Source organism: Corapipo altera, unplaced genomic scaffold, assembly GCF_003945725.1.
Source record: "Corapipo altera isolate COAL_440 unplaced genomic scaffold, ASM394572v1 1, whole genome shotgun sequence".
NCBI lineage: Eukaryota > Metazoa > Chordata > Aves > Passeriformes > Pipridae > Corapipo > Corapipo altera.
Genome location: NW_020884873.1, coordinates 1,979,474 through 2,006,655, shown reverse-complemented (window position 1 = coordinate 2,006,655; position 27,182 = coordinate 1,979,474). Strand labels below are relative to the sequence as shown.

Sequence of the window (27,182 nt, the reverse complement as noted above, 5' to 3'; positions counted from 1 at the left end):
ACTCCTCCTTCCACCATCACTGCTCTGGACTCCTCCTGCAAGGGGATCATAGATTCACTCCCTTTACAGTCAGTGGAGGAGAAAAGCTTCTTTAGATATTGATTCATAGCAGGAGCCCTGAGGTGGGCAGTGAGAACTGCCCTCTGGAGACAGCATCATTCTCCATCCATGAGGAACAGAACTACTCTAGTTAGTTGACTAAATTAGGTTCAAAACACAATGCAAATATTCCCCTTGCAAAGTAACAACATGAGCAGGGTAGACAATAGAATGTACACAATTGGCCATTCAGCTCTCTCCAGGTATTTGAAAATGTCAACAACAACAAAATATTTTACTCATTTCAAAACCTAATGATTTTACTTGACAATCACAGCAAGTTGAGAGGGATGCTTTTTTTGTTTAATGGAAAAAAAGAATCAGTCCTTCACACTGCTCAGAAGGAAATGTATCTGAATTTGCAGTCACTGCTGTGCATTCGTCATTGATATTTATGTCTAGCTCAGAGAGAAAGTCCCACTGAGTTTTTCATGTAACAACAAAGAAAAAAGGGAGCACTGATTTTATTTTAGGGTTTGGTTGAGAGATGAATAGTGTAAGGGGAAAGGAGATGGGGCATGTATTTTCTTTATTCCTTCAAACCTTCTCAGTATTTTTAAGTCAGGTTTCAATATTTTGTGTATTTTCTTTTTGGCATTATGAGGAAAATCTTGTTTCGTATCAGCCCCAATCTATACTACCACTGGATAGTTAGATTGCTGTTTTCGCAGAGTTTTGCCTAGCAAGGAACAGAGAGGCAGAAAGCTCCATGAGGTGAATTTGAGTTGACAGCAGGAGCAATAACAATATTCAGCATGGAGGACACACACTGCTATTTATCGATATACATTCAACCAATTTATAAAAGATAACAACTCCTGACCCCTTTAGATTTAAAGGAAAAAAAAATTAGGCTTCTTTACCCTTCATTAGAAAGGGGGATGATACCAGATATAAACATAATCTGAACGACCTGTAATGTAACAGAAAATCAGGATTTTTTTTTTTAGGTTCTCTGCACTGTCAAGGGTGGAAAGACATTTGCTTAAGTGAAAAAAAACACATCCTCTAGCTGGGCAGTACCTACACAGTGCTTTGCTGGCTGCAAGGGGGTCCTAGAGACTTATTATATTCCTTCATCCCTTTTTCTCCGTACAGCATATTTTTTGTGTTTCTAGTCCTCTGATGGAGGAGGCTTCTCAATACTGTGGCTGATGATACTGGATGGTAGTTGGACAAGACACAGAACAACTGTTTGAAAATCAACTCCAGGTCTCACAAGGCAAACTCAAATGTCACTTAGATGCCTAAGTTCAAGTGCCTGCATTGCTACCTTCGTTTGCCCACACATATGGTTTGACCTACCAGCCTTGTTTATCCCAGGCCTTCTGACTCACTGAGTGGAGCTACCTACACTCTCCTTGGGCCTGGATTCAGGGCTAGAGTGTGATGCTCAGCCCACCATCCATGGAAAAGGAATACTCCTCACATTTTCATTGGCTGGGCCTCCAAAATGAGTGTGTTTCCCGATCCTCTTTTCTCAAATGGTGTTTGTGAGTTTAGAAGGGTGAAATGACTTGTACGGGGACACAAGATTCTTGAGTTTTAGGTTTGCTCTATGTAGGTGCTCTCTCCTGTTTCATACAATTAAGTTGACCTGCTTCTTGTCACAGTGGATCAATTACTTGCTCTCTAGTGTCACATCTAAGCCAGTTTTAATAATTTTCTATCTGAAAAATCTTTACAACAGTAACGGAGTTTGCATTTCTTTAAACTAGTCAAAAGGTGTTTGTGTCCTGCAATCATCCTCTTTATAATAGTTCACATCAAATCTTTAATGAGAGCGAGGCTGATGAACTACAGGCATTTATGCTGCTGAACTCTGCCAGTAGACTCTTGGGTCTCCCACAGATGTTGCTGCTTTTGAAAGTGGTGGAAACTTCATGGATTATTTCTTACTCCCAGTAGCAAAATGTCAGTGCAGCTTTAGAAACATGCTGCTTACCAACAAGAAATAGAATTAATTCCCAAACTGGGCCAAAAAAACCCTCAATTTGTTGATAATTATATTTGCTAGCAACCACTAATTGTTGCTGATGATCCAGAGCACAGTTTATTACTTCTGTTTACTCTACTATTCTACTTTATAGAAATAGTCTTATTGTTAAGTTTTTTAACCATGTTTTATAAATAGCATCTCCGAAAACAGAATGTGGGACGAGAACGAAAGATTAATGATGTATATTTCCAAACTGAGAGAAATCTTAGACTGTCATTGATACAAATGAGCACTGGTTAGTTAATCTTATCTCTTCATGATAACATCTGAATTTCTGGGAATGGAAATGAATTCCAAGTGGAACTTCACAGTCTATTTATTTTTTCTAGAAATGGCCCATGGAAATTAAACATTATGATATTTACAGTTTCTGACCAACACCCCATTTCGAGCGCAGAACCAGACTCACCCTTCCAAACATTACTGGCAAAAAAAAGGCCTTTGCAACCTTGTCTTGTTTGTTTAATTCCTTCTGACATGAAGTGCTCATCGATGGGGCGTGAGTGCGCTGCCAGTTTAATTTTTCAATTATGAAATGCAATACAATTGACTGAGCTGCAGCCCATTGACAAATATCAAAACATGTCTGGATGCTGACTTTCAGCTCAGCACTATTACCTCTGCTATAAGATCAGCAGAAACAAAAGATGCAGCACATCCTGAATACAGACAAACCTGTAGCTAGATCCAGGCAGGGATAGCTAGTTACTTCAGAGCCCCTGCTGGGAACATTTTCCTAACACGCTCTCTCTATTATCCCAGAGTAATCTAACATCATTATCTCTGCTGCCTGCAGAAAAAGGCACTGCACTGGGGACAAGGAGGTGGGCAGAAGACGTAGCTATATTTGCAGCATGCAGTTTTCAGCAGCGTTCAGAAATGCAGGGATTACTGCTGTGGATGAGAGAGCAAGGGTGTTTCCCTCCTGACTTTTCCACAGGCTCTTGGACACTATCTCCTACAACTGCACTCTGCATGGCTTCTAGGGTAAAACTGTGCTTTATGATGGGAATGCAGTTTTGCTGCACCTCTGTGACTACTTAGCAGCAACGTTAAGAGATCTGGAACAATCCTTCCTGCTCCGTACTGGGAAATCCCTAACTGTGTCACTACATGGGAAATACAAGATGGGAGAGGCAAGATGAGAGATTCTTATCCTTTCTCCCCCCCTCCCCCACAGCACAAGTTGGAGACAATAAAGTTGTGTTTATAGAGCAACTTTTTGGCTGTACCCCAATCTCAGCAGGAGTTCTGTTTATAAGGTCATGTAGACTTTTTCATGCACAGACCAGTCCCCTCTGTCATGGGGCCCTGGACATATGTTTTGGATTAATATCTTAGCCAAGCATCTTAGCAAATATTAGTTAATTTAATATTCTCATTGTTCTCTGTAGGGGCAAATCATTAACCTTTCACACACAAGTAAATAGAGGCATAAAGCAGTTATGGAATCTGCCATAGTACATGAATCAGTGGGAACACTTAAGCATAAAAACCCCTAGTGGTCTCAAAATCCCATAAAAAGAATTTTTAAACCTGTGTCAGTATGGGTGCTCCTTCTTTCCTGTGTCTGCCATCCTAAGAAGAGACTGTGGAAATGGTTCTGTGATTCTAAAAAATGTGAAAAACCCATTCTAATGGCATCACTGTAGCTGCAGTGCTGCTATGTACTGTCAAATCACCCACTCTGTGAGATATTTAGCTTACTTTGCCTTGTAACCACAAACAGGAATGGTAAATGAATTTTTGAAGACCTAGAAAAAGGGCTAAGTGAAATTCCTGAACGTGAAACTTTTTCTACCCAGCTTTGTTTGCAGTTTTCTGCTATTCTGCAAAAAATAACGCACTAAAAATAGGAAAAGCACCAAGAAGCTTAGCTTTTCCTTTCTCAGAAATTAGTACTGAAACCGGATAGTTTCTTTGCACAGGAAGTGCAGCACTAACATTTCCAGCAGTGCAGCTGATACCTCTTCAAATCACAGTGCTACTGGAGGGAGCGGTGAAATGGTAAAAGAGAAGAAAACACCAGAGGAAATTGATTTTTGGTTTCATCCTCGAGCTTCTTACCATCTCCAGCAGGTTCAAGAGTAACTGGCTGTGTTTCCTGACTATGTTGTAAGCTCGACAACAAAGCTCCACAAACTCTTGAAAATGCTGTGGGTTTTTTCCGCCCTCCGTGATGAAATACTCCATCTCTGATGTGAAGATGAAGGGAGCTCTGTCCCTTGAAAAGAGAACAGTTACATGAGAAATTTCACCGAAAACAGCTAATCATGCACGACAGTTAATATTTGTAACTCATTATTCACATTCGTTTTCCCAGTATTACCTTCCTCATTATTTCATCTCTCCCGTCCTCGGTTTGGAAATCTCTATTGCTGTCTGGTGTCACTGACTAATTGGGGCAGAGACAGGTTTTAGAGCAAGAGCTTCCTCCTGAGAAATCCAACAACTGAACAGGTGTTCTCTTCTGGCTCTTTGCCTTTCTTTTTAAACTCTCATTGCTTTAATTTCTTGACTCTAGCCTGAAAGTGAATCTGGAAGCAAATTCTCTCCTGGTATTGAAATATTTAAAAGTTGTTCTCAAAGAGGATGGGTTATAAATATCAACTCCCTACTAGGCAAGAAGGGAATTTAAGAAAAAACCCTACACCTCCACAATCCAACAACAACAAAAACCCAACAGGTATGGTGCTATCATTAAATATACACCATTCTGAAGAGATATTTCTGACTCAAGTTGAAACAGAATATAAAACCACTGTTTGGTTGTCTGTACGTTTACTCTGTATTCACCCTAGAGTAAATAAGATGCAGAATCCTACAACATGGCTTGCCTTTTTTCTTATCACTGGCATGGTTTGTGGCTATGGCATGCTATTGCAGAAGAAAACAGATTAGCCAGGCTTCTGCTAACAATCCTATCATTCCATAGTTTCAGAAAGGCCTGATAAAGTGCATCCTCACACAGAAAAAAGGACTCCAGTGATTTACTCACCACAGCTGTGTACACAGGGGCATGTAAACAAATTAGAGGGCTCCATTCCAAGGCAATATACGTGTGTTAACCCTTAATTCAAAATGGACTTGAATAAACTAAATATTCTTGTGAAGTGTGAATGCAGAAGCAAATTTAAGGATGTCTATTTATTGCTAAAACCTCAAACACGGGCCGAGTCTGAACACACTCTGCTTCCTGATGCATTCATAAATAACAGTTTTAGTTTTCCTCAGAGTTTTCCTAATTTTCCCATAAAGATGCTTGACTTTTATTATTGTAGAAAGAAAAACAAGTTATCGTGAGATTCTAGGCTGCAGCTGGAGGTTTTAGTCATAAGAAATGCTTGAGGCCTTCCCATCTTATGACTGGAAATTCTTCCCGGTGTACATGGCAGCTAACTCTAAATCCAGACCTCCCATGGCTGTCATTCACCTTCAAAGCAGTCCAGGCCATTAAGGTGGGTTTTTTTGTGTTTTTTTTTTTTTTTTTTTTTTTTGTTTTGTTTGTTTGTTTGTTTGTTTGTTTAAAAATATATTATTCAATTTCAGCTAGGTAGTACTAGGCATGGTGAAAGCCCACAATAGTGATTGTTTTCTTCCACATTTTTCTGTATGATTGTTGTGAAATGAGTGTTTTAAGGTCACTTAAAAAAAGCACCACCACAATGATGCAAGATAGGAGTTCATAGTATGGGGGCTATATTATAGCACGACTGTTACATGATTATTGTGTAGTTTTGTGCTGTAGCTCTCAGAGAATTGCAAACCTGTGTCTATTACTGATTTCCAAGAGAGAGATTTTCCCAGAACCTTCTTTTACTCATTCATCCATCTTCTAGCTCATCTTTTGTTTATCAGTAGTACTTAAAGTAGACATTAAGTATTAAATAAATTATTACAGTAAGAGTCACAGAAGTCAATCTGCTGAAGCCCACAGGAAAGAGAGACAGATCCAGAAAATTAGCAATGTTAACATCTTGATTTATCTATGGACAGAAGTACAATCTAAATCCTAATTTGAAAGCATTTTATCACCTCAAGAATGTCTAAACCTCAAATTTGTTCTTGGGCTAAAGTGTTCCAAAGTCAAAACTACTGCTCTAAATACTATGCATTTCTTTCAAAATTCATATTTGATTTCTGATGTCCAACTGCATCAAGAGACACAATCACACCATGAAAACACAGCCCTTTCAGAGCTAGGCCAAGTCTCCCACACAGAGCTACTTGAGATGAAAACAGATACTGCAATCAGAAATTACTTTACTGGAAGAAATATGGTGTTTAACATTGTTGGGCTGGGCTGTGGTCCAGCTTCCACATAATGTAATCACTGTAACATTAGTCAATTCTCTTACTGTTGTTGCAAAAGGATCCATTTGAACACACAACTGATATTTTGGTATTTACATTTTATTTGTAGATTAATTTGGCTTGTAAAATGATGTAAAGCAGTTTTACAAGGTTCTTAAATTTCTCAGTATCATTTATCACTGTCCTCTAAGGTGGTAGGCCTGTTTTCCCTTGTTAACCTCAAAATATGATGTAGAAATCTGATTTCCCTGGTTTTGCTTAAGGCCTTGTGATATCAGAGCCTCCCCCATGAGGTAACCCCTGCACTAGTCAGGTGCTGAAGCTTCAGTCCTGTGTGTGTCTAAATAAACTGGCTGGTCATAAAGGGAACTCTTTGCAATCTAAACTTAAAAAAAACCAACACATAAAACCAACTTAGAATACAGAAGGCAAGACCCACTAGAAGGAAAATTACAGTAATTTCTCACGATAGTATTAAAAAACAAAGTTTGAGTGGGAGGAGACGCTTAATCACTGAAGAGTACATAAAGGATTCTGAAAAACCAGTTGACAGGCACAGTGTCTGTGTATAGATGCAAAATATTCCTTACTGCTTTAATAAACCACTTCGGAAAATAAAAAAACCCATGTTTATAGCCTATTAATTGCTCCAGCAAAATTACAAATAGCCAAGTCCAGTCACTGTCCACCATACATGGGAAAATTTACATCAGGAAACAACAGAGGTTGTTTTAGCCTGCATGAGGAAAAAAAGCAATACATGCCCTGCTGTTGTCAATGTACCACACCCCTCACACATGTGCAAATGAACCTCACCCTGGTGCACAGCCTGTATTTCCATATTCAAACCAGTACATCTCTCACTGACAGCTTTCTTTGTGGCACAGAGCCAAGACCATAACACATGGTGGCATTTATTCAGAAGATAAGCAATGCATCCAAAGGCCTGGTAATAATAATATTCATTTGCACCTAAATCTATTACACAGCTTGCTCATGTGAAGTTATCTACAAGACATAAACATTAGATATCTCTTACCCTAAAACAGACCCTCAAGATCACAGTAAAGGCCTGTAATACTTTACATGCATAGGATGTTCAATGACCAATGTCTGTGTAACAGCCAATGGGACAAGAGCCCCTTGGCCTAAAATCTGTATGGATTACAAATTGCTGCCTCCATCAAATTAAAGAAATGACTGACATCAGTTTAACAAAACTGGTATGATGAAGTATTTTCAAGTAAAAGCCTTTTACTATATCTCTGTAGACCAAAAGCCTTTTTTCTTTTCTTTATGGTGTGCCAAAGAAATATGGAATTGAAGCATTGTTGAATGACCTCTACTGTGTAATTGTAATGTTGGATACCATTATTTCTAGAGAAGAAAAGCCTCATTGAGAGAACTAGGCTTGAGACAGACCAAAGACCAAAGATGTACAGCCAATAAACCTCCCAAAATCATTAAACCTACCTTACTCAACTACTCTTTTCTTTCCTTTCTTTCCTTCTTTTTTTTTTCCTCCCCACTAAAGCCCCAGATAAGATTAATGAACCCTTTGGTTTTATAATAGAAATCAGTCAAAAAGGCAATATTCCTGTTTATGACAGAGTCTGATTGCAGTCCTGGACTTTAAAGACTTATACTTTACTATGGCTGTGACAAAAGAGCTTACTCAAGCCATTCAGTGAGAAGCAAGGCTGGGTTTATGGTGGTTTTATTCTTTTTTTTTTTTTTTTTTCTCATGTACTGCCTTTAGAGATTTAAGATTTTCATGGGAATGTGTTTTACAGTTCCTCTGGAGATTACAAATGTTTGGATGATATGTCATGAGAGGGAAGGAAGAAAGGAAACCTCAAGCAAATGAAGAGATCATCACGCAAAAATAAACTTGGTCTGGGGTGATGGGAACATCTACTGGGACTTAACTGTAGGTTAGAAATATGCTGCATTCCTAGAAAACCAGTAAGATCATCAGGATTTGTTATGAAGCACTAGATGTAAACTGATTAACAAAGCTTGTAAGGTCAACAATGGTTTTAGTTTTTCCTACTGTGAATCTCACAGTACAGAACATTTGAGAACGACACACCACTTCCCTTTATATTAAAAGCAGGTAAGATAATCAACAACAAATGACCTTTACTCTGATCCAATCTAAACTTCCCAGTGGTGCACTTATGGAAAAGTGCAAGTCACACACATTAATACAACGAGATCAAAACAGTTGTAGGCCAAGCTGTCATCTGGACAGTGCGTGAGAAACCAGACAGAACTCTGTGCAATTTAAAACCAGCTGCTCGGCAGCACACGCCCCCAGATATTCCCTGACTGCTTTAAAACCATTTTGGCTGAGTCAAGAGTGACTGATAGTATTCGGCATGACTATGTGGAATTTAGATGTATCCAATAAAAGAGGAAAAGATTTTAGGAAGTACTTGACTGCTGACATCCTTTGCAGCAAAAGCCAAAAGCTTATTGAAGAATGCACTCGCACAAAATAAATGCACGAGTGCTTATTTCTCTAAGCCAAATGACAATATTTAATCATAGCAATCACATATATTTGTAGAAACAGAAAAAAGCATAGGCAATGGTATTCCTTTTATATATTGAAGAATGAAACAGGGAACAACTGCACAACACGGTTCATCTCCAGCAAGTACATAAAGATTCATAAAGAAATATGCCTGGACCACAAGAGATACTCAATTTTTCTTCTTATCAGCACAAGATCAACTATAAACATGCTTCTGAGATGCTTATTTAGCCTATTCTCACAGATTTTTATTGACTGAATTCTTCTTAAACCTCCCTATCAAATTTCTGTTCTAGTGTGTTCCCTCACAGTGTTTTTTCCCTTAATGCCTAATCTAACCCTTGCTATGCTTTCATCCTATTAATTCTTGTTCTTTCCTAAGGGAACATGAAGATCCTGTCTCCTTTACAGCAGCTTCTAATGTATTTTCAGACTGTTACTGTCTTTCTCAATCTTCTGTAGACAATTGTTTCATCCTTTTCTCTCAAGCCTTGTTTTTCAGATGCCTGATAATTTTAATTGCTTTTCTCTGGACTCCTTGTAATTCTTCTGGATTCCTTATCCGCATCTATCTAAAAGTAAAATGTTAAAAATACTCCAGCTGAATGTGAAGTTTTCCCAGTGTTACATGAAGCAAAAGGATTACTTCACATTTCAAGCTTTCCAATTCAGTATTTTATCAACTCATATTCAACTTGACCATAATATAACTCCCAGATCCCCTTCTAAAACTCTGCTAATCCAAACTTTTGTCACAGTCTAAACCTTTTACAATAGACTTCTACTAAAAAAATGAACGAATACATTCTCCATCCCATCATAGTGGTTACAAATGAAAAGACTGAAAGATGCTAAACAGAAAAAAGGTTCTACTTATTACTGAAAGATCTTCTACTTAGTACTTGGCAGTCATACCCTGCCAGAACAAGCAAGATGTTGCTAAATTGGAGTAATTCAGTAAAAGTGATGTTGGTGGTACGTGACTGCGAGGAGAGGCTGAGGAAGGTGGGCTTGTTTACCCAGGAGCAATAGCTCTCTCTTTGCAGTGCTGGCAAAACAGTTTTACACCTCTCAATGGGAAGGGCCAGATCATCTTATCTTCAGAAAACCTTCACAACAGCTCCTCCAACATAAAGACAAAAAAAACAAATAAGCAAAAACGTTAACTCATTCTGTGGGACTGGCTTCTCTTTCATATCAGTAAAGCTCACTTTGAAAGATCAGAATTGAGACCACTGCAGATCATTTACTTAATCTGTTTTGGAGTCTGGGGTTATAATCAGTCCACACTCCTGTCATTGTCTGATTCAGTGGCTTTTAAATCTGCAAAGAAGTTCATGCTGTCAAATGAAATAGGGAGGTGCCTACCACCAAAACCAGACCCCATTACAGCATCAACTAAACAATTCCTGCTTCTGCTTATGGAAGTGCATTTTAGTTACATTTTAACTGCAAATATATTCGACCAGTGAAACAGATGGTCAAATAACTTACAAAGTGTTATTATTGCAGAGTGGATTAAAAGCTGCTTTGTGACTTCGCGGTATTGGTGAAAAAATGCAAAGGCCTGATTGACAAACCTCACAGACCCAAACCAAATAATTAACTTTAAACAGCACGACTTAGAATGTATCTGAGTGAAGCATTTGTAATTCAATATAAATGATTGGCAAGCATATGAGCTTTGGTGATATGTAGATAATTGTGGGCATCTCATCACACACACCTGTCCATTAAGAATGTTTGACACGTTGGTAGACTCAAATAGAACTAAAGCTCCTCTTGAAACAAAAGGCAGGACATGCAAACAATGGATTCATCACCTCTATTTAATCATTTTCAATTGTCAAGACTGAAATTTTTTTTTACCTTCACCTCTAACAAACCCTCACCTATGTAATGACTACAGAAACTGAGTCATTTGACTGAAATCTGCTTTCTTCCACTTCAGTCTAATTTCAAAATTGCTTCAAAGTATCCCAAGATATTGCTCTTTCTTATGAGCTGAGTAAAATTTTAGGCCATTACTGAAGTCAGAGGCCAGTTTTCTTCTTGACCACATAGATGAGGAAAGGTTGACCTAACAAGAGGCCACACTCTATCCTTTTACTTTAAACTCATTTTTCAGTGACCTGATTGTCAAGCAGATGAGATAAAAGTTCTACCATGTTCTGAGGGAGATGGTTTATAAACTCACCTCTTTGTAAAGCTGTTCTGAATTCCCCCCACATTACTAGACCCATAGTGGTAAATAGCCTATGAATTTGCTGAACCTGGGAAAAGGTAGCTTTAAATGAATTCTGCCACTCCCACTCTCTCTAGCTAGAAATTCAGTTTTCAGATGCCTTGGAGCAATTAAAGAAAAAAGTAACTACATTCATGCTCTTGTTAACTATTTCTCAACCTCTTGTCCCTCCCAATCTACCAGCCACCCAAACTCATAAAAAGCAAGACAGCAATCATAGAATCATAGAATCAGCTGGGTTGGAAGGGACCTCCGAGATCATCAAGTCCAACCCTTGATCCAACACTGCCGTGGTTACCAGACCATGGCACTGATGCCACATCCAGTCCCATCTTAAAAACCTCCAGGGATGGAGAATCCACCACTTTCCTGGGCAGCCCATTCCAATGCCTGATTACCCTCTCTGAAAAGAAATTCTTTCTAATATCTAACCTAAACCTCCCCTGGCACAGCTTGAGACCATGCCCTCTTGTCTTGCTGATGGTTACCTGGGAAAAGAGACCAACCCTCACCTGGCTACAACCTCCTTTCAGGTAGTTGTAGAGAGTGATAGGCTTCAGGTAGAAATACTGGCAAAATCCTCTTTGACTGGATTACTTGAAAGAGCTGAGGTAAACTCACTGACTGTCAATCAGTTTTCCTGCTCCAGGTGGCCCACCCTCACACCTCCTCAACCTGTGATTGTGCCCCCCCTCCAGGGGCACAATCACACGACCTGCAATCAGAAAGGCACGAACCTTAAGAAGGACACAGCCACAGGCAACCAAGCGTGGAGATTAGACTGTGCTCCAAGCAGCAGGCAACACAAACAGAACACCCTGACAACAGCTTGTGCCTAGGAGCTGTCTACCATCAAAACCACCTCAGGGATCTGGGACTTGCACTGATGGACTTGCATGAAGGAACCCACTGCAACCTGCAGCCCTGGGCTCATTCTTTCCTGCTCGGATGGAGACATGTCCTGCACTTCACAAGTATGTCCAAGTGTGAAAAAAATGTAACGTAGCGGTCATATTTAGCACATTCAGACACACAGCTCTGTCAAAGCAGCTACTAATGTAGATGCAATATAGCCAAAAAATGCGTGCACAACTTATTTTTTCCATGTCTGTGTGCCAACATTTCTGTTTTAGAAAGAAATACCTGGAAAAAAATTTTTTTTTTTCAAATAAACATTTCCCGTGAGACAGTAACACTAATTTTAGGTTATTAACACTAAAAATGATATGTTTTACTTTTAAAATAAAAAGAGGCACTTCGGCATTTCTATATGCTCAGAATTTCTTAGGTACTTTCCAGTGTAAGAAAACACTGACTTAGGAAGAAAGTGTGGGAAACATAATTTTCCCATATTTTTGAAACTTCCTTAATAACTGGAATTTCCCAGTGGAATAGTTAGGCTGCCTCTAGTAATTAACTTTGTAAAAGGAAACCAGCTTAACAGATTTTCTGGGAAAACCATGCCAAGACCCAGGATTAGTTTGGCAAAGAGACAAGAGACTCTCTGTGATTTTGATCAGGGAAAAGAACAGCCAGTGAGTGCTGCCTATAATCAGGATGACTTGATATTTAAATAACAGAATGGACAGTGAATTTACAGTGTGCCATGAGCTGGACTACTTCATATCTTGCCACCAAATTTCACACCACACGTCACTGAAAAAATACAGATGACAGTGCTGGAAGTGGCTGGTAGTGGGGAGGATGAGACTGCAGAAGTTTGGATTAGTTCAGTCAGCATAGGATTTAAATAAATCTCTTCCTGCTTAATTCACCAAGAAGAAATGTTCCAAAGGAACTGGTCAGAACTGAAAAGAAGAAAATAAAAGCCAAAGAAAGCATGGTAGGCACAACCATAAGCCAGACACTTTCTTCCAAACCATTTGATGACTGACCTAGTCTTCTATGATTACCTGGATAATACTGTACCTATTTAAATTGGAATGGGTCTAAGATGATTGCCACAGGATACTCAATAGCTGAAGAATAAGACAGTTATATGAAATTATATACCAAAAGTGGAGGTTGGATTAGAGAATGAAAGGAGCATTTTATTACCACTAACAAAATGTGTTATCCAGTATGATTTAAAAAAAAAAAAAGAAAAAAGATAATAAAATCTCATGGTTCAGTAGGAAAAATCCCTTTGGGACTTTGGAAATAATTCTTCTGCCAAGCTCTGTTATTATGCTATTGGTTAGATACATCATATGTCTCCCTCCAACACTTCTGAAATATTAGCTCCTAGATGCAAGGAAAGAGAGGTTATTAGTAGTATTTAAAGTATTGTACCGTGAAGGTACATGGAAGTAGCAAAGACAGCAAGTTTCTGATTCCTCTTCCATCTGAAATCAGAAAGAACTGATTTGTGACTTGCAATCAAAACTGAGTAGATTTACTGGATATCATTTAAAGATGAGGGTAGGAATTAGAAAAGTTAACGAATCCCTTGTTGGGGTGTTATACATCAGAAATGCAAAAGTGAGCATGCCTGCATGAATCAGACCAGCCTCAAAAGGTTCTCTGAAGACTCATATTGGATTTGATATAAAGAACATGCCCGTGCATGACAGCTGCCAAAGCACTCCTTGCGCTTCAGAAGAAACACTCCCTATGCAGAACACTGCAGAGGACCTATCCTCAGGAGGTTTTATGAGGAATTAGGGTTTCATAATGGCAAAAAGCATTCCCTGAGAATAGAAAATGGACAGCTGTGGCAAGCAGCTTCCTAAATTCTGTAAGAAATTATTGGTTTAAACAGTTCAGACAGGGATGCCTTTTCTATAAGTCTTCACTCACTTGCATAGATTTCATTCTTTCCTTAAAAAAAAAAAAAAAGCTTGCTTCTGTGATGTGTGTAAAGAACAGCTGCATGTATAGGGATTTGCATCAGAAGCTTTTCATTATTTAAAGCCACCTATAGAACCTCACAAGTTTATGTAGGGTATCTACTATATGAACCCCCAAGAGTCAGCACCAATAATTCTAAAGGTTTGACAGCATTGTGCTGCTGGTTTTTCAATATTATTTTACAAGTATGATATTCTGGGGGTGCAAAGAACTCAAATAAAAATCTAATAAGAAATCAAATAAAAGTATAATATGAGAGCTGCTAAAGAAGCCAGAGGCTAAGCCTATTGCAGGCCTTTCCTTGTGGGAACGAGTAGATACAAATAGCATTGAGAGTTTCAAATTTTGAGGGAACCTTAAAAGTGTGAGATATAAAAATGTGATATCCCAGTGTTCCTGTATTAAAAATAATATGTTACAGTTCATGAAGGTGCATGCAGCTCATAAGAATGACAGTCATTGATACTGTATCTCTCAGTAGCATGTAGGCTTGAGAAAAACAATGATTATCCCATGGTGTTCACACCTGTTACGTGGGAGACCTAAGGATTCCTTAGGAACCATGAGAGTAGTCCATGAATGGAGGTCCTAAATGTATGATTTTATTCTGTAGCTTATAAGCAATACACTTCATTGAGAAACAGTTAAAAGAGGCTGCTATTTATGGAAGTGACTATATTTTAAGTTATTTTCATAGACTTAATAAGAAGATGTGGTAACTGAGCTGTAAAACAGTAAAATTAATATCTATTTTTATTATTGCTATTACATGATTTCTGTTTAAATTTGTTTGTTGTTTACATTCTTATATTTGCTTCACCCTGTTGCTCACTCAACTAGGTAATTCATTGCTTATGTAAAATTAATACTCAAGCAAATTCCAGTTAGTTTCCAAAAGAAGTTTTGCTGGAGAGAAGGATGCAGCACTTGACAAGGAGTGTGCATGAGTATCTGTTTTTATTTTTCTGTTCTGCTTTATTCTTTCCACAGCAAATAAGAAGGATTAAGGGAGCATATCCTGAATGATGGATGATAATTCTGAGCACTGCAACTAAATCTTTTGACTGCCTGGCTTAGAAGTACTTATTATCCTCATCAGCTTCTCTCATATCAATACTCCCACATTGTTATGTCTGTCTAACACACTGAGATAGTTTAGAGCAGTCAAAGGCCAGCTTAAAGAAAAAGAAAAAAAAGAACAATTAGCTCAAACAATTCTGATACATAGGAAACACAGAGGAAAGACATAGGCACACTACTCATCTTGTCACTATTAGGGATCGTTCATCCATTCTTTACTCTGCTTTAACAGCTGCTTTGTGTTTTGGACATACTGGCATTAAATTATCCTTTCTATTCTTACTCCATTCCAATTAATTCCTTCATAGTATGTTCACATTAGGAGCTTGGATATGTAATCACACTATTTGATTTATCTTTGTCATGGGATAGTTACATCACAGAGAGATACAAAGGTAAATCAGATATTTGCAAAACAACCCCTGAGCTCGGTGTGGTTGGATGCAGAGCTTCAAAAGACCGTGTAAAAGTTTGAAATTTACCCACAGAGTCATAATGTCACTATTCTCCATGTCTATTTGGAAAATTTGGTTTCTTTTCTGCATATAGGGAAAAAGTTGTCAATTAGATAAATGTATGATTTTGGATTCGTTATAGGAACACTTCTCTTTTAGAAAAAAAGCTGATGGACATCAGAATTCTTCTGTCATAGGCCAGTCTACTGTTCTGGTCACTGAACTGCATCATTCAAACCTCTGACCAAACAAGGATTTAGATTTCTCCTTTACACTGAAAGAAGATCTCCAACATATTTTAATTCCTTTTCCAGTCATTCCTATTTTTTTTTGGAGGTTTTAAGAAACAGTAAAAATACATTCTTTTGGAAAATTCTGAAAGAAAAATAAGCATTCATTTGGCTGTGAAACTTCAGAACATTTCTTTAAAGTTTACCACGGGTGTTACTGCAGATACTAACCTTCTGATGCTCCCAAACATCTGCGCGTGACCTAAAAATCTTCCAAAATCTATGTGGAACATGTGCCCAGCTTTTGTCAGCATGATGTTGTCACTGTGTCGATCACAGACTCCCAGAATGAAGGTAACGACACACCAGCCAGCGCAGGAATAAAAGAAATTCCTTATTGCCTAGTTGGGAAGATGAAAGCACTTACATGAAATACGCAGACTCATTGGTTTGTGATGCTAACAAAACAAAAAAACCCACAAAACCACCAAACCAAACCAAAAAAAGCAGTTCTACAAATGCTTTGCTTGTTGCTAAAACTTTAACAGACAGGTGTTTGTAGGAATGGTACTCAAGTTATACAAAGGTTTCGAAGTTACAATGCAAGAACAACTTTATGCATGAGGTTTTCACCTTGCGCTTTACAGATGCTTGGAAGTCTATGGAAAACTTTGAGGGGGAAGGTACATTAGGAAAGCAAGCTACTTGGCAGGAAGCTAAAATTTTCTCTTCAATGTTCTGCATGAATATTGTAAAAACAATTGTTAAAAAATTAGATGAAAATTCAAAAATTTAACCATTTGCTTCATAAACAAAGTAGGTTATTTTATACCCGCTGTCATGTTCTGTACCAGCACAGATCTTATTTTCTCCAGAACTTAGTTTCCTTTCTCAAATCCTAATAATCAAGTCTCAAAATATTCCAACCCAAAAAACTGAACCCCATTTTACAGAAATGAACTGAAATACAGGAAGGCTAAATAGTTTTCTGCTCACTATGTAACATAGAAACTCAAGCCATCCTAATCTAGATCTTTATGTTTCTGGACAAAACTTGTATCAGCCAAGGTAAATGATTATTTAGGCATCCAGGAATTCCCTGTAGATGCAAGGATTCCTGCAATGGCTAATATGGATGACAGCACTGTGCAAGACTTAGGCCACAGCACAAGAGTTGGCTGAATTTTTTTCCCAACTGTGCTACTTACTCACTTTGATGACCTTGGATAAAATACTTCAGCTTTCTGTGACTTTGTTCACCCAAGTGTAAAATGAGGATATTAAAGCTTGTTTTGCATCAATGTTTTGAGCACCGCAGATAAAGTACTGCATGAGTAAAAAATTATTAAGGAGTAAAAGAAGACAAAGGTTCATTCACTAGCAAGTACAAAGTGAATGCATAGCAGTAATTTTATGCATACCCTGTGCAATCAGATCTGGCTGCATTTTATATGCTTAAAAATTTGAAAGAAAATGGGTAGAAATTAGTTTTAGAATATTCCACATTAATGGCACTTTTTACAAACAGCAGGAGCAAGAAATCAAGTTTTCCATCAATAATTAATCGTATTTCACTTTCGAATTGAAAAATTGCCTGCACTTCTACCATAACACTGTAAACATTCAAATTTGAAAAAAAGCATGCTCCAGAGATTGTTTCTGGTTTAACTGAATCAAATGATATACTAGGAATTCAAGTGCTTTTAGTCAAAATGTGACTAAGGATGAACAAATGCCTGTGGAATAATTACTAAAATACTAAAGTTTATCAAACATATTTATACTTTACACCTACTAACAAACTGCTAGAAAACCACTTCATTTTCAGAGTGGTAAATACTGAAAGCACTCCTTTAAATTTAAAATTTTGTCTACTGATTTACCGTTGGCACAAAAAAGGGCCCTAAAAATCGTCCCAGCAACACAAACATTAAAAGGTTTTTCATGGGCCTCTCAACATGCTCAGTCAACAAAGAACCAATAGAAAGAGTTCCTTGGAAAATCTTCACTTATATAAATAAAATTCCCAACTTTTTGGCTCACACATAAAATCTAGTTTCATAAAATCAGATGCATTATACGGGATGCCATGAGAACATATGCCATGAAAAGCATGATCTTTTGTATAATATGACTAGGTAGTTTTGATAAAACAGCTTTCAAAAACTCAAGGTAGTGACATGGTAATTTCCAAATACAGGAAATTCATCAAAACTCTGTATGGTTTACATAAAATAAAATATTTAGAGAGAGGGAGAGCTGACCTGAAAAATAAATGTTTCTGCATTCAAGATTTAATTTCTACTTCAGGTTCTCTTCACTCTACTATTAAATTCCAAAAAATCTCTATGACACATTTTTACGGAAAATGTAATATAATATGCCTGAAACAGAGCAATGTATCCTTAGAAAGAGAGTGGCATTTAAGTCAACTCCTTGGCTTCTATGCATGTGACTTGTTTGTCTCGTGTCTGAGCCACTTGTTTTTGCTGCCTACTGTAATTTGGTTTCTTTTTTCCCATGGTATAACACAAAATGTGTAATAAGCTTCATTACGATGTTACCTCGTGGTAACTTGATTCCAGAGGATGGTGATGATGGAACCATTTTTTAATTGTGTTTTCTTTCAATGGTCCTATCAGTCCAGACTCCCTGTGGATCTTTGCTAGTGTAGTAGCATCTGGCACCATCTGTACCAACCCTAATCAGACAGAAAAGAGATTGCATGAAAAATCTTCAGCTTTAAAAAGATATGAAGACCATCAATGCATATTGCCTGTTGTTGGATCACTCCATGAAGAAAAAAAAAGACATAATTAGAAGCTTATAAATAATGAATGCAACAGAAAATATAGATCAGCATTGTTTTTCTTTTGCTCTTTGGAAATGAAAAGTAAGGGACACTTAGTAAAAGGTGGCAGTTCTGTGAATGAGAAATAAAACCACCAATAACAACATCGTGGATAAACTGCCTCAAGGTACCAACAAGGCCAACAATTTAATGAGATTCAACGTAGGTAGAATATGTACAAACCTAAAAAAAATTATAAAAAATAGAACTGTATATTTATTATTAAATATAAAGTTACTTCAGATGTTTTTATTGTCTAGAAAGCTACACAAATTTTTCTGCAGTATGTGATGCTGATCACAGCTGGCAGAAAGGATGCTAGATATGTTGAAATTAGTCTGATCCAGTATGTCATAAACTGTGACTCTGAAGCGCAGAGAGAAGCCAAACATTTTGCAATGCTTCACTTCAATCCTCTGTCTCTACTGCATGCACTTAATTCCATTTTTGGAACTGAGACCTGGCTTGCCAGCCTTCTGTCCCTGTCCCCATGTGTGGTCCCCTGGCACACCATCCTTCAACTCTGCATTACAGGAAGGACTTTCTCTAATAATTTCATTTGGTGAGAGGCTCCTCCCCGATACCATGTCTGGAAAGTAGCATTCTACCAGTGCTGTATTCGCTTTTCATGTTTCTGTGAAAAGTGATTTCTGTGTTCCCATGGCCATGAAATTATCATCTTCTATTCCCTTGTGTGGACAAGGCGGCATGTGGAGTAAGTCATTAGCCTAGGACTTGGAAAACCTGCATACACAAGTCACCTTAAGAAGGCATTTTGCATGACTGCAGGCATGCCACTTGGTCCTTTTATCCTTAATCACTAACTGTAAATAAATTATATTAACACTTCTGTAACTCATAAGGAATGATGTCTGGAAAAACTGTGAGACACTGAGAAGTTTTCTGCTGCTATGATGCTGAAAGGAAGACATTCCTTGGAGACATTCCCTGTATCTTCCTTGGCAAAAATCAATTTGTTGGTACATGAAAGAGTCTATATAAAATCTTATGTTCAGGAATAGTATTCTTGTATTGTTGGCCTTTGAAGCAGAAGCTTTCAAGCTTTGACTCCCATCTCTAAAAAGAAGGGAGGAGTCTTTTTCAGGTCACCATAACAACCTGCCACATGCCTGAACTCATCTGTATTTTCTCTTAGTTCCTTCAGATCACTCATCCTCTCCCATTTTCACTTTGTGGCTCAGAAAGCAATGACTTTTTTTCTTTTAGTTTTTCTATTTTAATAGCTTTGGTACAGCAAGTAATCTGGATACATCAGTCTTTTATTTGAGCAAGGATTATTTCCAGTAAAAGATTTGGTCAGTAAAAAATAGCAAGCTTACTGCTGTCAGCAGATTTCTTTAGCAAGCAATTGGTATCCCTGCTACAGCTCTGCTATAACAACCATAAGAGAGAGAAACAAAGCTTTCAGATGAGTTAGGCCTGCCCAAAGCAACATCAATCACAAGAATAATATTTCAAAATCAACAGTGCAAAGCTGTCGTGACTTGTCTACAGGTACTTTCTGTAGCCACGTGCATGGAGGTTCATTTAAGCATCTATGGAGGACCACACTGGATTAAAACTTCAGTAGCTATGGCCATTTTTCTCCAAAGCCCTCTTTTTGATGTGTGAAGTTATTCTTAAGAATCTGGTGCCAGCTGATGCTGTTGAGGCTCTTGGAAAATTCTAACCTAAGTTGCTACAAAATCCAGTGAGTTCAGTTGTACTTCTGGAGAGGCAGAATAAATAAATTAAAGTCAGCATTCAGGAGTAGGCAAGTATACAATCAAGGGCTCAAGAAGCTGAAAATCTGAGTAATTTTTTTTTCTTTAAGTGGTAATATAGATAAGACACCCATGAAAACAAAAGTTAAAGGGATGATTTTTGTATACTTCCATTTACATGAAATATGAATAATGTAATGCAGGTTCCTTTTATAATCTAAAACCGACCTTGTCCTTTCCCTGTAGATAAACACCTATAAATGATCATTTGCATATCCAGTCCCTCTTGGAGCCAGATGCCGTCCATCACTCGAATAATTTGCAGAACCAACATGTCTTGACGTAGATCATCACCTATCTGTGAAAATTGCACATGAAATTTAGTTTTCTCCTTCAATACCAGAAAGAAATAACTTCCTATTTAATTTGGACTTTTTTTGCCCACCAAAATAGCTACATTCATTTTACAATAAATCCCTCTTGTTTTTCTTCAAAGTTGCTATTTATGTCTCTGTGGCAGAAGAGGACAGAGTAGATGGCACACATAGGCAGGAACAGTTTTGGTAGCTACTGAGATGGTAACAAATGCTCTCTGATTAAGTGTGGCCTTTCTGCTTATTATTCCTATGTAATTATTAGAATTTGAAAATTTAATCCAGAGGTAGGATCCTAATTTAGTTACATTTTAAAGTCTACGTAATGCTAGACCTCTTTTTACAAATGGCAGCGTCTGTCTAACATTAAGCTTCACAAGTTGGTATTTGCAGGAGGCTGAAGGAGAATTTCATCATGAATTTACATTTTATCCATGACACAATTCATATTCAGTTTCAAACAGTGATGACCCCTCTCCCCATGGAGTTGGTCAAACAATAATCTCAGTGAAATGGGGCTTTAATTGTAGCCACAAGAATTAATGAAGAGATTATTTTCCGCCGTGGCTGAGTAAATGGCCTTTGAAAACAACAGCCCTGATTTTTTATTTCCCCATCTCATCCTATATAAAGTACACGACTTTTATTAGTATCTAAAGAGCTTTATTTTTTCATTACATCCTTTTCATATAAACATTCCAATTTAAAGACATTTACTGCCATGAAACGAGTACTTAAAGAGACATAAAACTCATCTTAAAACCAAAATATCCAAATCTGTTTTTCTTTCATTTAAAGGTAACACTGACCCCAAGCAACTCCACTTACTACCCAAACCTGCAAAAAATCTTATTTTCACTTACCTTTCCTCACATATGCAGTCAGTAGACAATTTAGTACAATACCAGTGCATATCATTTTATGCATGCATCATCTGCCATGAATAAGCAATGGAACTACAGTACAAGTAAAAGATACTTTAACACAATGGTTTGCTGACAGGAGAAGGTGATTCTTAGATTAAATAGCATAAGAACCAGGTTTCTAAATGTTCAGAAAACCTTCAAAATTGCTAGTCTCCCCCTAACAGGCCTTGAGATTCACCTTTCTGAGAACCACAGCTGCTCTAAAGGTCAATTTAAATCAAGGCAGCGTAGAAATCTGTGTTTGTTTGTTCTTATTTATTTTTATCAATTTTTTAGACTTCTGTTTTAGAAAATGATTCTGCAAAAGATGTAGAAATAATGCCATTGGCAACACTGACCATTTTGTATCCATCAGCATTTTATGGACTTCTCCAAAACTAGTATCCACTCTTAGGGAAACTTTTGCTCTTTTGAAAGAGAACTAGTTTTAAAATGCATGTATTGTCTTTCTGTAGAGGGACTGTTCTGAACTCTGAAGCTTTTCTAGGTGACAATTGGAAAATAAACCAAAAATAAAAAATATTTTTGGAGTCAGCTCCTCCAAGAAATTCCAGTGAGATGGAGCTCCTCTGCTGTCTCCTCCACCTCGTGTTCTTCAGCCTATTTCCCTGTGCTGGCTGACAGGAGTAGAATTACTGAAGCAAATGCAGCTTCAGTATTTTGATTTTTTAAAAACATATGGGAAAAGCTAATGGTTTCAGTCATTCTGAACTATCTCTTCTCTGAGACTTGCCTTCTGACTTCACTGTGATAAATAAACTAGCTTTAAAATATAAACTTTTTATTTTAGTCTGGTTGTCTTCACTAGGAAAAATATTGCAAGAAACTGTTTGGTACTCTACTGATCAAAAAGGTGATACTCAGTGTATTGCCTCAACATATGCCACTAAAAGTTCCAGTGTCAAAAATAACAGGGATAGGTTAGCAGCAAAGCCAAATTAGCTTTGGCTCAAAGTTTAAAACATATATTAGGTGAATGTTAAGTCATCATTTTCCATACCAAAGAACCAGAGGAACAGAGAAAGAACATACCTTAAAAATAACATTGATGTTTCCACTTGGAGCATTCGCGTTAACGAAGGAGATTTTTAATGGAAAAGCATTGGACGTAAAATATGAACATGACTTCAGGGGAAAACAAAATGAAACAGAACAACAAGGTCACATACACAAAACATCAGGCCAAAACAATACCTCTGAAAAAGATACCATCTTTAAATACTGTTCATAGCACTGATAACAAAAATTAAACAATTCTTGATATTACTGACTGTTTAACTGGGTCTGAAAAATGACCCAGACAATGTTTCACTTCCATATCAGATAATAAGAATGGATAATATTTTCTATACTAATTTGTTTTTCATTTTCACCCATGCCTGCTAATGATAAGTTTTGGCTGGAACTGAGGGGTCTAAGTATGTAAGACTGAGCTAATGAGAACCTGTAAAGCGTTGAAAAGCCTTGGGTCCTATTATTTTGTAAAAAACCACCTCTGCCCAATCAGACAATATTTATGGTAGCAAGAACCTGTGAATTTCTTTGGCAACCTCACTCTGGCTGATGCTACAGGAAATTCCGAAAATCACAATCTATTTTACGTGGAATTTATCTTAATTAAACATAAACTCTGCCTTCTCATGCCCTATAGCTCCTTCCACTGGAAGACCTCAAAGGGCTTCAAAAAGCATTAATGAGCCAAGCACTGCAAATCCTGTGTGAGTTAGGGTGGCATTACTATCCTCATTAAAAAAAAGAGGGGGGTGGCGGGGAAACCCACTGAAAAACAACCAAAAACAGTGCTAAATTAATGGCCTGGTTTCTAGAAATAATGAGTGCCCCACAAGAGCTACTGCTGTCCTTACAGGGTGGAGTGTAATGGAGGCTAATTTGAACAAAAACCCTACCAGACACAGCTGTCTCTTGCTTTTCATCTAAACATCTCAAAGCATGGTACAAGCATGCAAATACTGTCCTAGACACATCAAACCTCTGCAAAGTGCAGCAGCCATTATCCATGATGAAATCCCAACCCCCTATGGAATTTTGTCAATTGAAATGTCTCGGTAAGTGCTTGAAAGGTTACTGTGAGATAACGCACCACAGAGCTGGGAGCAGTGCTTGCTGCTGGTAAAATCAATAGATGACACCAAAATGAATTAAATTTAGGTAATTATAAGCACTTAAAAATTCTAATTTGCATGATTATACTGACGTACAGTTCAATCAAGAAGCTGGATGTATTTATAGAACAATAATAGCCTATAAGAAAAATGAAAAAAAAAAAATCTCTCTTCATATACTTACATTGAAACATTTTTGTATCTGTCCAGCCAAGCTGGAGCACTATAAATAGCATGACTTTATGGTGAGATACCTTCCCATTAGTCATTTCCAAAAAGCCTGAAAGCAGGGAGAAGCAGCAGGCTTCAAATTTTTCTGACTTATCTCATACACAATTGGCCCAAGCCTGTGGGGTGCTGGAAGACCTCAGCTCTCAGCCAGATCAAGGCTGAATAGCAATTACTTGGAGAAACGCAGGTCAAAGACAATTCAAGGGATCAGCACCTCTTAGACTCAAGTCCACTATGGATAATGAACTAGAGAACAAAAATAGAGCACAAATTGCTGTAATGAGACAGCTATAACTGCTAATATGTATGGGTGTTTAGGTTTGTTTCTTAATTGATGCTGGATACATTTTCCTTCTCCAGAGATGGAACAGGTTATTCCTGGCCTAATGTTGCTTATGAAAATATTTCTGAAGAAAGAATAACTGAATCTTAGTACTGTGGTCAAAGTAAAGTCAAGTATCACTAAAGAGCATTGTTGTTTCCTTTACCCTTAAGTCATTTTTAATAAGGGTTAATAGATGAAGGTAAACGAGCATGAATATTTAATATTTTAGTAATTCTGAACAAGTCTCAGCTCAGCAGACACCTTGCTCTAGACCTTTAGCTGCTCCCATACGTGACAGAGGAGAGTTTTAGATGAGAAAAAATCTGACACCAAGAGCTACCTGGGCAGGCCAGATGGTAACCAGGTCTCAGTTTTAGGGAAGCCAAGTGTCCTTGCCAATCCCAACACCACAGCAGGGCAGCTGAGCTGGGAATGGGCTGCTCAGAGTTTGAAATCTCTGGTGCCATTGCTGTGTAACGTGTGATATACATGCAGCACCAACCCCACCAGCCCCTTCATCTCTGTCTTAACCAAAAGCCTCCAGTTTAAAGAGGATTAGGCTGATGTCAGTTTACCAGATGATTTATGCTTAATCTCAGTAACATCATTTCCCAGTCAATGCAGGCACTCCCTCCCTCTCCCCTTTATACTAAAAAATAAAATTAAAAATGCAATCCATCAGACAAGGTAGACTTACATCTGCCTCTATGCCTTGGACAACAAGCGCGGGATTCAGGGGAAGCCGACAAACCTTTACCTCCTGGAAAAACTGTTGAAGTCTGTCGAGTTCCACCTCTAACACCTCCTGCAACAGGTGAAATATTATGGCAACACAAAAGAACACAGCACCAGCTTTTAAGCTGTTGACTGGCTTTCTGTATTTTAAACAAGCAGTACAATTTCCAGAGCCAGGAGCATCCCTGTGACCTTGTAACAGCTAATGAGGTCACACTGACATGCAGTTCTTAAAAATAAGACCTATGATTTTACTCCACATTCATGCTTTCTCAGCCTAGATGCACAACGAGCTCATGGTGACCGGTAAGTTTAGGTGGAGAGATATTATTTACAAGGACAAATAGAAATGGCTTCAGACTGAAAGAGGGTAGGTTTAGATTAAATATTGGGAAAAAATTCTTTACTGTGAGGGTGGTGAGGCACTGGAACAGATTGCCCAGAGAAGCTGTGGGTGCCCCATCATAGAATCAACTGTGTTGGAAAGAACCTCTGAGATCATCAAGTCCAACCCTTCATTTTTTTTAATTTTTTTTTTTTTTCTTTTTAAATCCAGTCTGGGTTTTCCCCTATTCTGTACTCCAGAAAAATCCAGTCTGGGTTTTCCCTCATTCTGTACTCCAGCAGAAATCCTGGGAGACCAGGTTGGATGGGGCTTTGAGCAATCCAGTCTAGTGAAAGGTGTCCCTGCCCATGGAAGGGGGGTTAGAAGGAGGTGATCTTTAAGGTCCCTTCCAACTAAAGCCTTCTGTGATTCAATGACCTTCATTAGCAGCTAATTAGCCTTCCATTGCTCTGCTGCATCTCATGTTTTTTTTTGCCTTGCCCAAGAACTTCACAATTTATTGCTAGTTGTCTCAATGGTGTGCTCTCCTTCGCCTATCTCTGTGTGTTAACTGCAGGGTTTGGGTACTTCTCAGTATCACAGTAACTGCAGCCTCGAGATTAAAGCCTTAAATCTGAATTATGCATCAGTAATGTATAATGTACTACTACTATTTCTTTTTTCTTTACATGGATTTTCCTTTTGCAAATATTTTTGTCTTTTTACTTCCTTGTTTGCTTTGCTGCTCTCAGGCAGTGAAACACTGAGAGTTTTCTGAAAAATCCTTTGAAAATCTTTGAATCCTTAACAAGGCAAAAAGATTCATGGTATCTTTCATGACAACCAGCAGTGGCAAGTATATTTTTATTTGGCTTCCTTCTCTGCCTTGCTGAGATTTCAGCAAGAAGCAGTTTTACACATCAGGTAAGTAACAACAGTTGTCTTGGAAAATTAACACTTTTGAACTGAAAATGTACTGATGCAATATAAAAGCTGCAATTGCTGGAGAAGACAACTGCAAGCTTCTGCTGCTAGGAATGTATCTCTGCAGATATGAGTTCAATATTCGTTGCTAAATGTTGCATTTGAGATATTAAGTACATTCCACTCTGGCTGCCTTTGTTAAATGACAATGTGTCCATCCTGTCAAGAACAGCTCTTAGCAAACCTTTCAAGAAATACTGCAGCTTGACAGGAGTCAAATATTTTGGGATGAGGTGGTGAATGGGAGCATTCCTTTCAGTAAAATGTTACTCAGCTTTGTTGCCATTACTTCTGTACACCTCCAAGTCTTGTTAAGCAACCACTGATGAAGGAATTTGAATGACTTAAAAGATCTGCTAACGTCAATAGTAATAGTGATGAGAGTTGTCCTATTAAATACCTGTGTTTTACTTGCTTTCAGAGCAGCAAAAAATTTTACCAAGTTTAGTCAAATTTGGTTTGTTTATGTAAAGGGCGTTAAAGGAAACAGGTGTCACTCCAGAAAAATTACCTGAAGAAATTTAGATGGAAGGGGAAATATTTTTTAACAAACCTTTCTTTTTGGGTCACTGGCAGCTTTCACTTTTATGGCAACGTCTTCCAGAATTTCGATGAGTTTTTCTTCCTTAGAAAACTCATTGTTCAGGGTTTGTCCAGCACAGAATTGGAGAGCAGCCAGTAGTTTCTTATACCAGATTTTGAAATGAACTTCATTCTGTGCATTCTTCAACAGCCTGAAGGAAAGAGAGGAAAAAAAAATCAGTGTATCAAAA

At 37.9% G+C, this 27,182-nt stretch overlaps 1 protein-coding gene across 1 annotated transcript in view; it reads right to left on the bottom strand.

Annotated features, from left to right (window-relative positions):
- The window catches only part of PIK3C2G (phosphatidylinositol-4-phosphate 3-kinase catalytic subunit type 2 gamma), a 195,393-nt gene that overhangs the window by 52,930 nt on the left and 115,281 nt on the right, over positions 1-27,182 (bottom strand). The window contains exons 18-24 of the mRNA XM_027665212.1: positions 26,963-27,143; positions 25,063-25,170; positions 22,719-22,811; positions 20,615-20,744; positions 18,376-18,512; positions 16,043-16,212; positions 4,166-4,322 (exon numbers count right to left, since the gene is read on the bottom strand). Coding sequence (XP_027521013.1) covers positions 4,166-4,322; positions 16,043-16,212; positions 18,376-18,512; positions 20,615-20,744; positions 22,719-22,811; positions 25,063-25,170; positions 26,963-27,143 — 976 coding nt within the window. The remainder of the gene's footprint in view (positions 1-4,165; positions 4,323-16,042; positions 16,213-18,375; positions 18,513-20,614; positions 20,745-22,718; positions 22,812-25,062; positions 25,171-26,962; positions 27,144-27,182) is intronic.